This window comes from Anabrus simplex, chromosome 4 (assembly GCF_040414725.1).
Source record: "Anabrus simplex isolate iqAnaSimp1 chromosome 4, ASM4041472v1, whole genome shotgun sequence".
NCBI lineage: Eukaryota > Metazoa > Arthropoda > Insecta > Orthoptera > Tettigoniidae > Anabrus > Anabrus simplex.
In genome coordinates this window covers 108,446,620-108,464,500 of record NC_090268.1, presented here as the reverse complement: position 1 = coordinate 108,464,500, position 17,881 = coordinate 108,446,620, and the positions used below count along the sequence as shown (strand labels likewise).

Below are 17,881 nucleotides of genomic sequence, written 5' to 3'. Positions count from 1 at the left end.
GAAAAGTCCTTTCAGTTTTAATTACTGCGTTGATGGGGTGAAAGTTCCCTTTGGGGATCATTGTAAATACCTAGGTATTAATATAATGAAAGATCTTCATTGGGGTAATCACATAAATGGAATTGTAAATTGTTGTGTGTGTGTCCTCCGCGCCTACAATCTCCGCAGCCCGCCCGACACATGGATGTTTCCAGAGACCACGAGGCAGACTGCAGTGCGCTGACGTGATCGTCTGTGACGTCAGCTAGCGCTATAAAAGGAGCAACGTTTCTCGCCTCTCCAGGACTCCTACAGTGTCCAACGACCAGACTACACCGCGAGTCAGACACGGATGTACCCTCTTAAAAAGGTGTTCTGAATAGGGGGACTGATTATTGGCCGTGAGGTTTCACCTCTGGACATTGTCTCATTCATCCTGCATCCCGTAGCCACGTCGAGCACCCATCCAAGCATTCTGCTACTCACTCAAGTCCCCTACAGTGCTCCGACTCCAACAATAGCATTCTGCTATATATGAACACTAGACGCAAGTTCCTTGCAAGTTATACGCCTCCTGTTAGCATTCTGCTAATACGAACTCTCTCTACAAGTTACACTTGTTATTATACATGACCGATAGTTTTCGACTATCAAGAACATTCTCTCATTTGAACAGACTGTCTCATCAAGACAAGATTGAATGTATATAGGAATCTCCATTTGTACCTATGTAAATTATACTCAGGCCCTCAGCCTACTACCTTATATTAACATTAAACGTGTGCAACTCAACAAGCTTTAAGAAAAGTTTCGTTCTATTTCATGTACATATTGTATAAATGTCTTGAAGCAATAAACTTCTATGTTGTGCCTTGTATACCAAGTTCCTTGTATACAACACAAATAAAGGGTACAGATCTCTGCACATGATTATGAGAGTATTTAGGGGTTGTATTAAGGATGTAAAGGAGAGAGCATATTTGTCTCTGGTGAGACCCCAACTAGAGTATGGATCCAGTGTCCTATAGGGCCCTCACCAGGATTCAGGAACTGGAAAAAATCCAAAGAAAAGCAGCTCGATTTGTTCTGGGCGATTTCCGACAAAAGAGTAGCGTTAGAAAAATGTTGCAAAGTTCGGGCTGGGAAAACTTGGAAGAAAGGAGACGAGCTGCTCGACTAAGTGGTATGTTCCGAGCTGTCAGTGGAGAGATGGCGTGGGAGGACATCAGTAGACGAATAAGTTTGGATGGTGTCTTTAAAAGTAGGAAAGATCACAATATGAAGATAAAGTTGGAATTCAAGAGGACAAACTGGGGAAAATATTCGTTTATAGGAAGGGGAGTTAGGGATTGGAATAACTTACCAAGGGTTATATTCAATAGATTTCCAATTTCTTTGGAATCATTTAAGAAAAGGCTAGGAAAACAACAGTTAGGGAATCTGCCACCTGGGCGACTGCCCTAAATGCAGATCAGTAGTGACTGATAGTGACTGAACAGAAGACATAATGCACATCACAAACATTGGTTAATGTAATACTATTGTTGATCAGTTTTATGAGCTTTCTATATTGTAGGCCTTCACATTTCGTTTTCTTTCGACTCTGTGATATTAGGGCGCCTTATAAAATTATTTATAGCGTAGACTGTAGTTCCTTTTTCTCCGGCTTCACATACTGATTTTCATTAAATTTTGTTTACCATTTTCTCGTGTCTCGGCGCTGATATTGACTTAGTAAGAAAAATCCGAATTCATGAATATCTCTGTGATCATAGCAGGTACGGTAACAACGCATAAGATATAAACGATCGGAAATTTAAAACTATTTAACTTTAGTTATGTAATATTTATCGATACGATCACTAACAACATAAATATTTGAGAATTACATTTTAGGTCTCCACCTTCAATTACCATTTAATCTCAGCGTGAATAAAATTATTTATGGCTTAAATTATAGCGATTTATTTCCCGAGTTTGCATTCCGATTTTTATTAAGATAGGACCACTAAGAACAAGAATATTTGAGAATTAAATTTTAGGCCTTCCCCTAAACTACCATTTTACTCAGCGTGAATAGGCCTACAATTATTTGTAGCCTGGATTATACCAACTTATTCCCCGACTTTGCATACCGATTTTCATTAAGATGCGACCATTAATAACATAAATATTTGAGAATTAAATTTTAGGCTTTCCCCGAAACTACCATTTTACTCAGCGTGAATAAAATTATTTATAGCCTGGATTATAGCGACCTACTCCTCGACTATGCATACCGATTTTCATTAAATTCTCTTCAGCCGTTTTCTCGTGATGAATGTACAGACAGACAGAAATTACGGAAAATTAAAAAGTGCATTTCCTGTTACTGTGGACACGACTGATACACAAATACCATCCTTTTTAAATTCTGAGCAATGTACAGACAAAACTCTTATTTTATATATATATGTAGATAAAATGTGAAAAGAAGTGGAATCATAGATAAAGCTTTTTGCAAATGATGTTATTCTGTACAGAGTAATAAATAAGTTACAAGATGGTGATCAACTGCAAAATGACCTCGATAGTGTTGTGAGATGGACAGTAGACAATGGTATGATGATAAACGGGTTTAAATGTCAGGTTGTGAGTTTCACAAATAGGAAAAGTCCTCCCAGTTTTAATTACTGCGTTGATGTGGTGAAAGTTCCCTTTGGGGATCATGGTATACCTAGGTCTTAATATAAGGAAAGACCTTAATTGGGGTAATCACATAAAATAATGATTTTAAATAAAGGGTACAGGAGGGTATTTAGGGGTTGTAGTAAGGATGTAAAGGAGAGGGCATATAAGTCTCTGTTAAGACCCCAACGAGTATGGTTCCAGTGTCCTATGGGATCCTCACCAGTATTACTTGATTCAAGAACTGGAAAAAATCCAAAGAAAAGCAGCTCGATTTGTTCTGGGCGATTTCCGACAAAAGAGCAGCGTTACTTAAATGTTGCAAAGTTTGGGCTGGGAAGACTTGGGAGAAAGGAGACGAGCTGCTCGACTAAATGATATGTTCCGAGCTGTCAGTGGAGAGATGGCGTGGGAGGACATCAGTAGACGAATACGTTTGAGTGGTGTCTTTAAAAGTAGGAACGATCACAATATGAAGATAACGTTGGAATTCCAGAGGACTAATTGGGGCAAATATTCGTTTATAGGAAGGGGAGTTAGGGATTGGAATGACTTAGCAAGAGAGATATTCAATTAATTTCCAATTTCTTTGCAATCATTTAAGAAAAGGCTAGGAAAACAACAGATAGGGAATCTGCCACCTGGGTGACTGTCCTAAATGCAGATCAGGATTGATTGATTGATTGATTGATTGATTGATTGATTGATTGATTGATTGATTGATTGATTGATTGATTGATTGATTGATTGATTGATTGATTGATTGATTGATTGATTGATTGATTGATTGATTGATTGATTGATTGATTGATTGATTGATTGATTGATTGATTGATTGATTGATTGATTGATTGATTGATTGATTGATTGATTGATTGATTGATTGATTGATTGATTGATTGATTGATTGATTGATTGATTGATTGATTGATTGATTGATCATGCAACCTATACAGTACATTTGCCTATATAGTGACGGAATACCAGGTCATCGGTAGCGGTCTGAATATTGCTGGCGATCGCTAACTGCCTACTCGCTCTTTAGTCAATTTCCTGAACTACATAAAACGTAAGCATCGCCGTCTCGATCCTCTTATACTGCCTGCTCTATACCATTAGTTTAACACAGGAAGGCGCGACTACCAACAGTTCTCCAAATCGCCGTAAGAGTGCAGCAGTAGACGCACTATCTTCGCTGTCAGTGTGGGTGTAGCACTGTATTATTGGTGCATGAATGTGTGTGAAAACCTGAGTTATTTTGTATAATGAGTAAACGTGTCTGGTCACTTTCGTTCGTACAAGATATATTTTGAATAGAACTGTGAAATGAATTAATCGTGTTATGTTTATAGATATTTCAAAAGTGATTTTAAGGTGTTGGTACTTGTTTCTTTCCGTTCGTGCAAGGTATATTTTTCGTAGAACTGAAACTTCAGATTCTTTCCCCAAAATATTCAACTGTTGTATACCATGTTGCCAATCTCAACAAGGTTGTTCGCAGCCAGAAAATATACGACTCCATGAAATACAGTCTAGAAGAGAATTGAGAGAAAAGCGGCTGTCGGCTTTATCTAGGCAAGGACCTAATGAAGGAAGTAATTGGATATCCTCAGATTACTCTCGCATCTGTGCATTTACACCTTATTTCAGAATTTGATGGAGCCTCCGCGGCTCAGGCGGTAGACGCCGGCCTCTCACCGCTGCGTTCTGTGTTTCAAATACCGGTCATTCCATGTGAGATTTGTGCTGGACACAGCGGAGGCGGGACAGGTTTTTCTCCGGATACTCCGATTTTCCCTGTGATATTTAATTCCAGAAACACTCTTGAATATAATTTCCTTTCATCTGTCATTCATTAATCATTGCCCCGGAGGGGTGCGACAGGCTTCGCCAACCGGCACAATTCCTATCCTCCCTGCTAGATGGGGGCTTCATTCATTCCTTCCTGGCCCGGTCGAATGACTGGAAAGAGGCTGCGGATTTTTTTCCAGAAGGTGATTAAAGCCGTGGTGGACAGTGGATTCCTTGCGATAAAAATTGTGACGGACAATCACTAAACGCCTTCATGTTTAGAAATTTTGGACAACCTCAGATATCCAGACGATAATATTCCAATCAAACTAGAAACAGGAAATCAAATCCTAGCTTGCGGGTACTAGGTTCGTGTTGTTGAAGAGAGGATGGAGTGTGGCATTTGTGTCAGCAACATCTCACTGCCTAGAGCTTCGACACCTCTAAATGGAACTGATTATACATCAGGACAGAGGAGGAGTTCGATACCCAAAACCTAGTTTTGTTGCTCTGGTGAAGCATCTCCAGGAGTTCGTTTAAACTGATGTGCCCTATTGTCGAAGTCCTTCAAGCGCATGAGCGTAATACGAGGACTTGCGACGTCTTCCCTTTCAGAATGCCGGGCGAGTTGGCCGTGCGGTTAGGAGCGCGCAGCTATGAGCTTGCATCCGGGAGATAGTGGGTTCGAACCCCACGGTTTGCAGCCCTGAAGTTGGTTTTCCGTGGTTTCCCATTTTCACACCAGGCAAATTCTGGGCTGTACCTTAATTAAGACCACGGCCGCTTCCTTCCCATTCCTAGGCATTTACTATCCCATCATCGCCATAAGACCCATCTGTATCGGTGCGACGTAAAACAAATATTAAAAATCTTTCAGAATGTGTTTTGTTACAGTGTGAGGTCAAAGAACATCAGCAAAATGTTAGTGATATTATCCTAACCAAGTTCGTAAGACCTCTATTATTTGATATTGCGTTGGCAAGAACACAAAAAGTACGGTACCACTCCAAGCCTTCGTCCAGGAAAATCTTTAAATTGTGCATGAAGAGGCCAACTGCGACTTCGTGCAGGTAATATTGCCGATATTTAATATTACTGATGTATTTTACGAGCTTCAGTGAACATATGACCATACTGCATAGTGTTTTGTAGGCTGTCGTCATTAGAATAAGTTTAGACCATTGTGCGTCTATGTCTGCCATCTAGCGGAGAAATTTTGTCGCAGCGTAGTCGCAAAAAGGCTCGCATAGAGCAGGCAGTATAGGAGGATCGAGACGGCGGTGAACGTAAGCAAAGGGGTCTCGATTCTCCTGGATCGAGACTGCGGTGAACGTAAGCGGGCGACTTAGTTGGCCAAACTGCTAGAAGTTGAAATTTGAAGAGCATGTGTGCTTTTACCAACCCACCCACCCTAACCTGTACGAACCTTGAAGCTTTAATACTGCCGGATACATTGGGGTGTGGTTAGGTCCGTCTGATTTGATGAGAAACGTCTTCTTTGCACTGAAAGTATCCAAAAACTCGTTTAGTGAACATGGGGAAATACCAAGTGAAGGTATTTATCGCATCATTTGTCTCTATTTTCCTAATTGTTCAGGTTATTATTATCTTGGCTCGTGTACCTTGAAAAGTCTAGCCTTCAGTGTCCGTTGTTCGAAGGGTGGTTTTTCATAAGAGGCCTTCTTGTGTAATGTACTGGCATTCTTCTCATAAATGAGTATTTCTATAGACTGATCACCAATAACCCTACTATCTTCCCCACCCCGTCGAGTGTGTTTGACTGTTAATAACAAATTATTGCTATAAAATATTGATTAGGTCAAAAGATGAAAGTTACTTAGTTTCTAAACTACCCAGAATGAAATGTTTTCTTCCAAAGAAAAATTATCACATTTTTCAGTTACTCCTGGTGAAGACTTGTGTTTTAAATGTTACGAAAAGTCGGTTCTATTATAGAAGGGCCGTATCAAATTTAATACGTACTTTTAGCTTTAGTATTTATTACTTTCTTCTAACCATTTCCCCCTGCTCCCCTTGTTCTGAGACACTTTTTTTTTTTTTTTTTTTTTAATTTTGTATCTTTCTATGAGAATGCATGTTTTATGTGACTTTCAACATTATTTGTAAATAATGACATATATTATGTGTAAATGTTTATAATCTAACTCTTTACTAACTGTTCGATAGATTGGAATAATTGGTGGCTCAGGATTAAGTAACCCTGATATTCTGGAAAATAGCAAAGAGTGCAGCATTGAAACACCTTATGGGAAACCCTCTGATGTTCTGTTAGAAGGAAAAATCAAAGGGGTGGATTGTGTTGTTCTTGCTAGGTAATGACCATTTTCTCAAACCTAACATAATTAATAGTCTTAAGTATTACTGTCAGTTCTTGATTACACATAAATTTCAGTTTCCATAAACTTTTTACAGGAATTCAAATTATCATTGCACACTTGTTGAAATAATCTTATTTCCTTATCATTTCCTGAAACTGATGATAATGATAGTACCTACTACAGAATAATGTAGAAAATAAGTATACCAAGAGAGTGGTAAACTTTCCAGTAATATGGTTCTATACTTCTAGTACAAAATTTAAAATCCCTAGCTTTATATTAATTTCATGTGATTTTGGCAAATAAGGTAAATAAAGATTTTCTGTAGGCTATATTTTCTTTGCAGACGTGTTAATGTTCTTCCCTGTGTCTGATTTTGATATTATGTTTTACAAATATATCTTAAAGTGGACTCCTTTTTCTAGACATGGTCGCAAGCATACCATCATGCCATCAAATGTCAATTATCGTGCAAACATCTGGGCTTTACGTGAAGTTGGTTGCACTCACATTTTGGCCTCAACTGCTACAGGTTCATTGCAAGAAAATATCCATCCTGGAGACCTTGTGTTGTTAGACTCCTTCATTGACAGGTAATTATGTATACAGAAGCTTATTAAAATATTTAGTTGTCAAAAAATACAATACAATACATACATATAATTTCATAAAAATTGGTATGACAGTTAATGCAGATTCATATTACGAGGGAGGAAATACAATCATTCAGTCAAACACAATTTAAAAATTATGAATTACAGATTACACACAGAATGTTATTTTAATGCTAGAACTCTTGAAATACAGCATATATCTTGAGCTGCCAATGTGGTCATTTTGATCACTGTTTTAAAATGACTTTAATGAGTTTAATTCTCGTTAACATAGCTGCACATTCTTATTCTGTTTCCTGGCCTTAATCCCATTTTGAGGTTGGCACTTGATATGAATTTGGCCCTTTTTTACAGTGAACGCCATTCCTGATGCTAATCCTATGTGGAGGGACGTATTAGATATTGCATGTTTCTGTGGTGATTAATGTAGTGTTTTGTACATTTGAAGAGAAGTGAACTGAGACCCATTGCAAAGGGCGAGTTCAAGTCGAAGGATGCATAGTTCAATTATACCAATTCCAGTGCAAGTATTCTTCTTCTTCTTCTTCTTCTTCTTCTTCTTCTTCTTCTTCTTCTTCTAGTACTACCCCTTTTCCCACATCTATGGGGTCACAGGTGCAAATTGTGTGGCACATGTGGATTTGGCCCTATTTTATGGCAGGATTGCGTGTTACTGTGGTGGTTGGTGCTGTAGTATGTTGTCTGAATATGAAGAGGAAAGTGTTGGGACAAACACAAACACCCAGTCCCTGGGCTAGAGGAATTAATCAGAAGCGATTAAAATTCCCGACCTGGCCGGGAATCAAACCCAGGACCGTCTGACACAAAGGCCTCAATGCCGACCATTCAACCAATGCGTCGGACAATTCCTGTGCAAGTAATATTAGAATTAATTTAATGGACTGTAATTTGAATATTCTAATTTAAGATAATTTTAATAAATTGTTATAATGAATTTCTTTAAACTAAATGACAAAGTAGAACCAGATTGAGGTGGTTTGGACATGTCAAGCAGATGAAAAAAGACTACCAAGGCAATTACTGCAAAGACAGATGACAGGGAAAAGAGGTCAAGGAAGACAAAGATTACGATAGATGGATTCTGTGGAGAACAGCATAGGACAATGGAAACTGGACTAGAATGCTGAACTTTCACCCCATCAATGCAGTAATTAAAACTGAGAGGACTTTTCCAATTTGTGAAACTCACAATCTGACTTTTAACCCCGTTTATCGTCATACCGTCCATCACACAACATTATCAATGTCATTTTGCAGTTGCTCACAATCGTGTAACTTGTTTATTACTCCATACAGAATAACATCTGCAAAACGCCTTATCTCTGATTCCACTTCTGTACTCATACCATTTATATATATATGAGAAAACGTAAAGGTCCAATAATACTGCCTTGAGGAATTCCCTTCTTAATTATTACAGGGTCAGATAAAGCTTCGCCTACTCTAATTCTCTGAGATCTATTTTCTAGAAATATAGCAATCCATTCAGTCACTCTTTTGTCTAGTCCAATTGCACTCATTTTTTGCCAGTAGTCTCCCACGTTCCACCCTATTCAATGCCTTAGACAGGTCAATTGTGATAACAGTCCATTTGACCTGAATCCGGTATATCTGCTATATCTTGCAGGTATCCTACAAGTTAAGCTTCAGTGGAATAACTTTTCCAAAATCTGAACTGCCTTCTATGGAACCAATTATTAATTTTGCAAACATGTCTAATATAATCAGAAAGAATTATTTCCCAAAAGTTACATGCAATGCATATCAAACTGACTGGCCTGTAATTTTCAGCTTTATGTCTATCACCCTTTCCTTTGCACACAGTTCCTACTGTAGCAACTCTCCATTCATTTGGTATAGCTCTTCTATGGAACTAGTTATTAATTTTCCAAACATGTCTAATATATTACATGTTATAATTCTCATTGCATCTGAGTGTTGTGAAAGGTGCTGCTCATAGGGTCAGTCGTGCTGCAATAGTACTTTCTGACCCAGTGAGGAAAGCAATGGCAAACTACCTCACTCCTCATATTGCCTAGTACGCCTCATTTTGGCGCTGCCATTGGTTTTTGGGGTTTCCTTATAACCTTTGGTGGTGCTATTTGAGGATCCAACCAGCCTCTGGGCTGATGACCTAACAGACAGATAATTCTCATGTTAGGTCCGTATTGAAATGTATGTAAATACAAAGTATGTTACAAGTGTTTATTTATATATCCACCTATTCAATACAAAGAGATCTTTTTAGAAATTAAATATTATTATAAAATGTTAAGGGACATGTTTCGCCCATATTAAGGGCATCATCAGCCTCAAATTCAAACCTGTATGGTAAAAAATCAGGATCCTGATTGCTCTTACAAGCCAGTTAAATAGACTATAGGCAGCTGAACAGCCATTTAAGAGATCTGTTGTCTTATCACAACATACGATATTGACATCTGTAACAGTGTATCAGCTTTGCTTTTTCTTATCATCTTCAAGGAGGCACATTTCTGTTTCATTATAAAGACTGAGCTGTTTACTGCCCTACCCCAACAAGTTTTTCAACGCTCCAGAAAGTATATTCATGTGAACTTATGACATGCAGCTTGATACTGCAATTTTAGCCAAGGACATTCTAATATTTTGTATGTTTAGACTGACACCTATAATGATATCCTCTTTTTATGGCTTGTAAGAGCAATCAGGATCCTGATTTTTCACCATACAGGTTTGAATTTGAGGCTGATGATGCCCTTAATATGGGCGAAACATGTCCCTTAACATTTTATAATAATATTTAATTTCTAAAAAGATCTCTTTATATTGAATAGGTGGATATATAAATAAACACTTGTAACATGCTTTGTATTTATGTCTAATATAATCAGAAAGAATTCTTTCCCAAAGCTTACATTCAATGCATATCAAACTGACTGGCCTGTAATTTTCAGCTTTATGTCTTTGCACACAGTTGCTACTATAGCAACTCTCCATTCATTTGGTATACCTCCTTGATGCAAACAATAATCAAATAAGTACCGGTACTTCAGATATAGTACTATATCCTAACCCATTGTCTTTAGTATATTTCCAGAAATCTTATCAATTCCAGCTGCTTTCCCCCTGTGGGTGGGGGCGGTAGAATAACACCCACGGTATCCGCTGCCTGTCGTAAGAGGTGACTAAAAGGGGCCCCAGGGGTTCTGGCTTTGGAGCGTGGGCTGGCGACCACGGGGCCCTCAGCTGAGTCTTGGCATTGCTTCCACTTACTTGTGCCAGGCTCCTCACTTTCATCTATCCTATCCGACCTCCCTTGGTCAACTCTTGTTCTTTTCCGACCCCGACGCTATTAGGTTTGCAAGGGCTAGGGAGTCTTTCATTTTCATGCCCTTCGAGGCCCTTGTCTTTCTTTGGCTGATATCTTCATTTTTCGAAGTGTCGGACCCCTTCCTTTTTTCCTTCTGATTATTGTTATATAGAGGATGGTTGCCTAGTTATACTTCCTCTTAAAACAATCACCACCACCAGCTGCTTTTTTAGTTTTCAACTTTAGTATCTTATTGTAAACGTCCTTGTTATCATAGGGAAATTTTAATATTTCTTTAGTATTAGTCACGTCCCCTATTTGGACATTATCCTTGTAACCACTATCTTTACACATATTGCTAACTGAATACTTCTTTCTTTTGAAGTCACTCACAAACTCCCCTTGTTCATTAATGATTCCTGGAATGTCCTTCTTGGAACTTTTTTCTGCCTTAAAGTACATATATGTACCCTTCCATTTTTCACTAAAATTTGTATGACTGCCCATTAAGCTTGCCCTCATGTTATCCTTAGCTGACTTCTTTGCTAGATTAAATTTCCTAGCAGTTCCTTCAATTTCTCCTTACCTCCACAGCCATTAGTCACTCTATTTCTTTCCAATCTGTACCTCCTTAGTCTCTTTATTTCTGTGTTGTAATAAAGTGGGTCTTCACAATTCCTTACCACCTTTAAAGGTACAAACATGTTTTCACATTCCTCAACAATTGCTTTAAACCCATCCCAGAGTCTGTATATATATTTATTTTTTTCGTTTTCCACCGATCATAGTTACTTTTTAAAAACTCCCTCATGCGTGCTTTATCAACCATATGGTACTGCCTAATAGTCATACTTTTAAGACCTTCCTTTCTATCACATTTATTTTTAACTACGACAAAAACAGCTTCATTGTTAAGATTAATATAGCCTGTACCAGTCCACAGCAACTTAATTTTGAAACTCTCAAGTAATTAACATGGCAAGCAGAATAGTTTTAGTATTTACACCCAAATGGCCATTTCTGTTCTTCATACAGCTTTGTATTTAAATCACAGTTGAATTGTTTCTTACTACTGCACATCAAATGTGCTAATTTTTACACTGTTCTATAACAAGAAAGTATCATTTGATTTTCCTCAGAATTTAAAACTCTGAAAGGTTTCCGTTTAAGTTTTTCAATATCCCGCTGACACATTTCATTGCAAGCCATCCACTTCATGACCATATCTATGAGTACAATCAACAAATTAATTTAGAAAACCACATTTCATTGTGATCACCCATTACTACAATGCTACATAAAACTACAAAATTAATTTTCTCACTGAAAACACTGCACATTTCACATAGAAACTAGCAAAAACACTTTTAAGACTACACTGCTGGATAGTGAATAGAGAAGAAAGAAGTGTGGGTTCTCAAATGGAGAACAACAGTGTCCTATGAGGCAGTCCACTGCATGCAGAGAGGTTCGGAGCTTGTCGTGACTTGTTACTGACCGAGTGAGTTGGCCGTGTGGTTAGTGTTGCATTCGGGAGATAGAGGGTTTGAATCCCACTGTCAGCAGCCCTGAAGATGTTTCTCCATGGTTTCCCGTTTTCACACAAGGCAAATGCTGGGGCTTTACCTTAGGGTCATTGCCGATACCTTTCCAATCCTATTACAACCCCTAGCCCTTTCTCATCCCTCCATCGCTGAAAAACCTTTTCTGTGTTAGTGCAGGGCCTCTCAAACGTCCAAAATCTCGTCCGTGCAAACCGAGGTGCAGGGGTTCCATGCACCGTGCATCGGCCGACTCGGCTCGGTTCAGACCAGCGTTTTAACTTTGGGCGACTCAGCTAAGCTCAACTCTGCTGGGATGAGGGAGCGCTGCAGAGCAAGTGAGGAAGGGGGAGACAGGCGGAGCGAGCGAGACAGGTGTAGGGAAAGAGAGAGACAGTGGTATTGCTTAAAATCCAGGAGTGGAGTCTGCACTCTGGTCAACCTAGCGAAGTCGTCTTTCGCATTTTGCACCGTGCAATGTACCTATGCATTCACCTTGAAAGGCCCTATGTTAGTGCGATATGTTAATCCTCATGGCATGCACTTGCATACGATACCATGAAATTATAAGGACATAGCATGCTCCGACGTAATGCATTGGGTCATCTGTAACCTACAAAATTCATGCCTACCATAAAGGCTTAACCCTTTCAGACCTGAAAGAAAACTGGAGGCGTGAATTTTTGTTTGTATGTCAAAAACTTAATAATACGCTCCTCGAAACACATATTGACAGTTTATGTTACAAAATAAAAACTAACATCCGAAAAAAAGGACCCACACAATTGTGCGTATCAAAATTCAAAACCTCGTATCACATACGATGATGTATCTTCAAAATTTACGTTCACTAACCAATGTACACACTTCATTGAATATATTCCGGTATTCAGTAAAGCTTCTAGATTAATATAAACGCAATAAATAAATACTTACTTTTGGCACTACTGCTTCTCGCCATCTCGCCGATCAACTGTGCTTTTTAAACTCTTCTTCCTTCACCCTGGCGGTCAAGCGCATACTAAAAACAATTGAAATAGACGCCACGTGTCCCGCACAATCACTGCAGTCCGGTCTAGCGCCGAAAAAACATCAAATATGGTCAGGGATAAACAAAATACGAACCCGCACAATTGTGCGTACTCGGTCTGAAAGGGTTAAGGAGATAGTCTGGTAAAAAATGACACTTTTTCCCTATTTATCAATTGGTCTCAAATTTTAAACATATAATTTGTGAGTATTATTTAACTTAGATACAAACTTACAGCTCACTTGAGCCAACAGTTTTCGAGAGAAAAAATGTCAGGGGCGGCCGTACCTTATGTGCTGAAGTGCTGCAGCACACTGCCTGTTGGAAAAATAAATTAGTTTAAAACTATTATCTACAATCAAATACAGTGCATTGAAAAAGACGTCAGCCAAAGAATAAGAAATTATTGAACTCCCCTCACAACCAGGTAACTATTGGTGCGCTCCACGCCGGGTGCTGTGTGGTCACAGCTCAGCGAGAGCTAAGCTTTTAGCCAGAAACCAGGAGCTCTGCCTTTTGCGCATGCGTGCCCAACGTTTCCGATACAGAGAGATAGGCTGTGGAAACAACAGCCGCCAAGATATCACTTCACAGCGATTCTTTCATTCGACCACAGACAGGCAGCACTAGCACTAGTCACACTTGCATTACGACCAATATGAGAAGGTGGCAGCTGGCACCCTCTTTACTCAGCGATAGTATCTATGAGGGGATTGCTCAATGCAAACAGGAAAACAAAATGCTGTCGAGCTGTTCCCGCCAGGTCTTTTAATACCAAAGAGGATAGAATACCACCGACTTGCCTATTCCATAGCCACATTTATAAATCGATGAACTATAAAAATTGTACTTTTTATGTTGTCAAAATAAGGACATGATATTGTTATTTTCTTTAATTAAAAATGTCTAGTTTATAAATGTCACTATAAAAACATAACATGTAATTTTGCATTACGCCGTTGCTGGTTTTATTTCAGTGATGTTGGTGGCATTGGGAAGTTCTGTTTTTGCGCGCTCACACCAAGTGTTTGAGTTCGTGAATATTTTGCCATTGCAGGTATTATTGTGTGTTTAATTATATAGTTTTATAGTTTTTCTATGAGGAATGTGTATATGTGTTGGGGTTGTTTGCGTGTTTGTTCAGTGTGGAAAACTAAGTGGAGAGCCTCTTGAAAACCTCATACCGGTATGTTTCTAAATATTTTTATTTTTTGGAGTGCGGATGGGTTACAGCACACAGCTGATTTTCTGCACCAGCTGCCACTGAAAAATGTGTGTTTTTCCTGAAGGGTTTTCTGCAAGAAGTCTATGATTTCTGGGATTTCTTAGATCAGACAATGAATAAAATAAATATTAAGATCTTTATAGGGGACTTCAACGCTCAACTGGGTAAGGAAAAGAAGCATCAAGATGTAGTAGGAAAGTAGGCTCCTTATAAATATACTAACAGAAATGACCAAAGACTCATAGAAATTTGCAGAACTCATGGACTAATCTCCAAATTTACATATTTTAAAAGAAAACCAGACAAACTTAAAACTTGGAAACATCCTGATTGGACAAAAGGAGAAGACCACATATATATGGACAAATTCTTTCACAAGGAAATGTCAACATTGTAAGGGGAACGGACACTGGTTCAGATCATTACTTAATTAAAATCAAGATTAAATTTACTCCATTGAAAAGAAAAAGACAAAATAGAGTTGGAGAGAAAAGGACATATGACCCACATCAGTTAATCAAGAATGCCCAGTATCGGCAAAGAACAGGAACAACAAGACTAACAGATAATTTAGATGACCTAATACCAATTCTTTAGCAGAATACAGAAATCTACCTCCATTAAATCCTAGGAAAAGACATGCCTGGTAGACCTCTGATCGTGATAGAATGCATGAAGAAAGACATCGAGCTTGGTTGAAATTTCAAGCCCACAAAACGGAAGAAAATGCCATTAACCTTAAGAATGTTGGAAAAGAATTCATCCAAATGGTTAGAAGAATTAATAGAAAATATCAAAAGGATTCAAGAAACTCTGTTGAGGAAAATGATTATGAAATCAGTTCTAGAGTTTATTACAAAGCCTTTGGTAAACAGTTGCAATAATACCCCCCCCCCCCACACACACACACACACACACACACACACATTATTGTTGGAAAATAGCGCATAATAAGAAGGAAAACACAGAAATCATGGCGGATGCATTGAACAGTGATGAACCTGAAAAAATAATTGTTACACATACCTTGATAAAAACTAAACCAGAAAATATAAACCCACCTAGAGCAAAAGAAGTTGGAACAGTGCTTAAGGAAATGAAGAACTACAAAGCATGTGGAGAAGACCAGGTTTTTGCAGAGATGTGGAAATATGCCAGCAGTGCAACTCAGACATCCCTCCATATGATATTACAGAAGATTTAGATATCAGAAAAATTCCCAGAACTATGGACAACAGCTATAATTAATCCAATTCATAAGAAAGGTGAAAGAAGTAATCCAGACAACTATAGAGGTATTTCCATCCTCTGCTGCACATATAAGATTTTCTCTAAGATACAATATAATCAGATTAAAGAAAACTTGATCAAGAGTTGGTAAATACCAGGGAGGCTTCAGACCTTGGAGAAGCTGCTCTGAACAAATAGCAACTTTGATGCGAGTCATGGCATATTACAGAAAATGAAACAAGCCTCTTTCAATAACATTTATAGATTTCAAGAAAGCTTACGACTCCATCCACAGACCATCATTATTAAAAATGTTAAAAACCAGGCGAGTTGGCCATGCAGTTAGAGACGCGCGGCTGTGAGCTTGCATCCGGGAAATAGTGGGTTCGAATCCCACTGTCGGCAGCCCTGAAAATGGTTTTCCGTGGTTTCCCATTTTTACACCAGGCAAATGATGGCTGTACCTTAATTAAGGCCACGGCCACTTCCTTCCAACTCCTAGGCCTTTCCTATCCCATCATCGCCACAAGACCTATCTGTGTCGGTGTGACGTAAAGCAACTAGCAAAAAAAAAAATTAATACATTTCGGACTTCACCCAAAGCTAATCAAATTGATTGAACTTTAACTAATACAATTTCTAAAATTAAGTTCAAAGGAGAACTTTCTGAACCATTCTTGGTAACAACTGGTTTAAGACGGTGACGGATTGTCACCTCTTCTTTTTAACTTTGCACTAGAGTACGTTATGAGGGAATGTTACAAGAACATCTCAAAAAATATAAAAATTGGAACCCAGAAGGTTAACATACATTTGAACTGTCCAGGATTTGCTGATGATCTAGCTCTTCTAGCCAATGATATTCAGGAAACAAAACAAAAAATAAAATCTTTACAGGAAATAGCTCAAAATATTGGTTTGAAAATTTCATTTGAAAAACAGAAATTAAACTTAGTCATCTTCTGCTTGCAAACAAAATTAAGCTGGGAGTCCAAGAATTAAAAATTGTAGACAAATTCAAATATTTAGGTGAAATTATCACATACAACCTGAACGAGAAACCAGCATAGCTAAATAGAATAGATAAACTGGTTACAGCACAGCATGTTACCAAGAATACATATAATAAAAAGTGTCTCTCAGTAGCAACCAAATTGAAACACTACAAAACAGCCACCCAGCCACAAATTACATATGCATGTGAAACATTATTCAAAACAACAAACACATTTGCAATAGATAGACTACTCAAGTTAGAAAGGAAAATAGTGAGAACCTGTTTAAATAAAAATTATCAAGTAAATAGTCTGGGGACTAGCTTCCAATGAGATTGTTGGTAAAGAAAGAGAACCTGTAACTAGTACAATGAAAAGAAACAAATATCATTAGGGCATCTAATACGGTCACCAGAAAATAAAATCAGTAGAAAAATAATAGAAAAATTACAGAAGAGTAAGAATAATATTAGATGGATCACAGAACTTAAAGAAACAGAGCTCGATAGCTGCAGTCGCTAAGTGCGGCCAGTATTCAGGAGATAGTGGGTTCGAGCCCCACTGTCGGCAGCCTTGAAGATGGTTTTCCATGGTTTCCCATTTTCACACCAGGCAAATGCTGGGGCTGTACCTTAAATAAGACCACGGGCGCTTCCTTCCCACTTCTAGCCCTTTCCTGTCCCATCGTCGCCATAAGACCTATCTGTGTCTGTGCAACGTAAAGCAACTTGCAACAACGATCTTAAAGAAGACATGAGAGAGTTGCATAATACAGTAGAAGATTTTAAATACAAAACAAATACACTCAACATATTGAAATATAAACACACTAGAGACAAAAATCAACAAGCAGAGAATAGGAAGAGTGATTCCAGAAGCAGAAAGAAAATTACGTTCACAAAGGATGAAACAGTATTGGGCTGACGAAAAGAAGAAAAACCTCCATAAACCTAAGTAGTCCTATGTTGGCTAAAAAATTAAAATAAACAAGGGGTTTTTCAAAAATCATTTTTAATAGTAAATTTACTGTGTGTTTGAAAAATTGAAGACTGTATCTCGTAATATAGTCAAACACTTTTGCATAATGCTTTTTGGGTATCTTTTGTGGTTAACTTCAAATTCATTTTCAAAATTTTGAATCTTTTATGTAAATAATT

The 17,881-nt window shown here is 38.2% G+C and overlaps 1 protein-coding gene across 1 annotated transcript in view; it reads left to right on the top strand.

Moving 5' to 3' along the window:
• The first annotated feature begins 5,816 nt into the window (after window positions 1-5,816).
• Window positions 5,817-17,881, top strand: part of Mtap (Methylthioadenosine phosphorylase) — a 37,328-nt gene continuing 25,263 nt past the window's right edge. Inside the window, exons 1-3 of the mRNA XM_067146273.2 lie at window positions 5,817-5,992; window positions 6,625-6,770; window positions 7,202-7,369. Of these exons, the coding sequence (XP_067002374.2) occupies window positions 5,972-5,992; window positions 6,625-6,770; window positions 7,202-7,369 (335 nt within the window). The 5' untranslated portion in view covers window positions 5,817-5,971. The remainder of the gene's footprint in view (window positions 5,993-6,624; window positions 6,771-7,201; window positions 7,370-17,881) is intronic.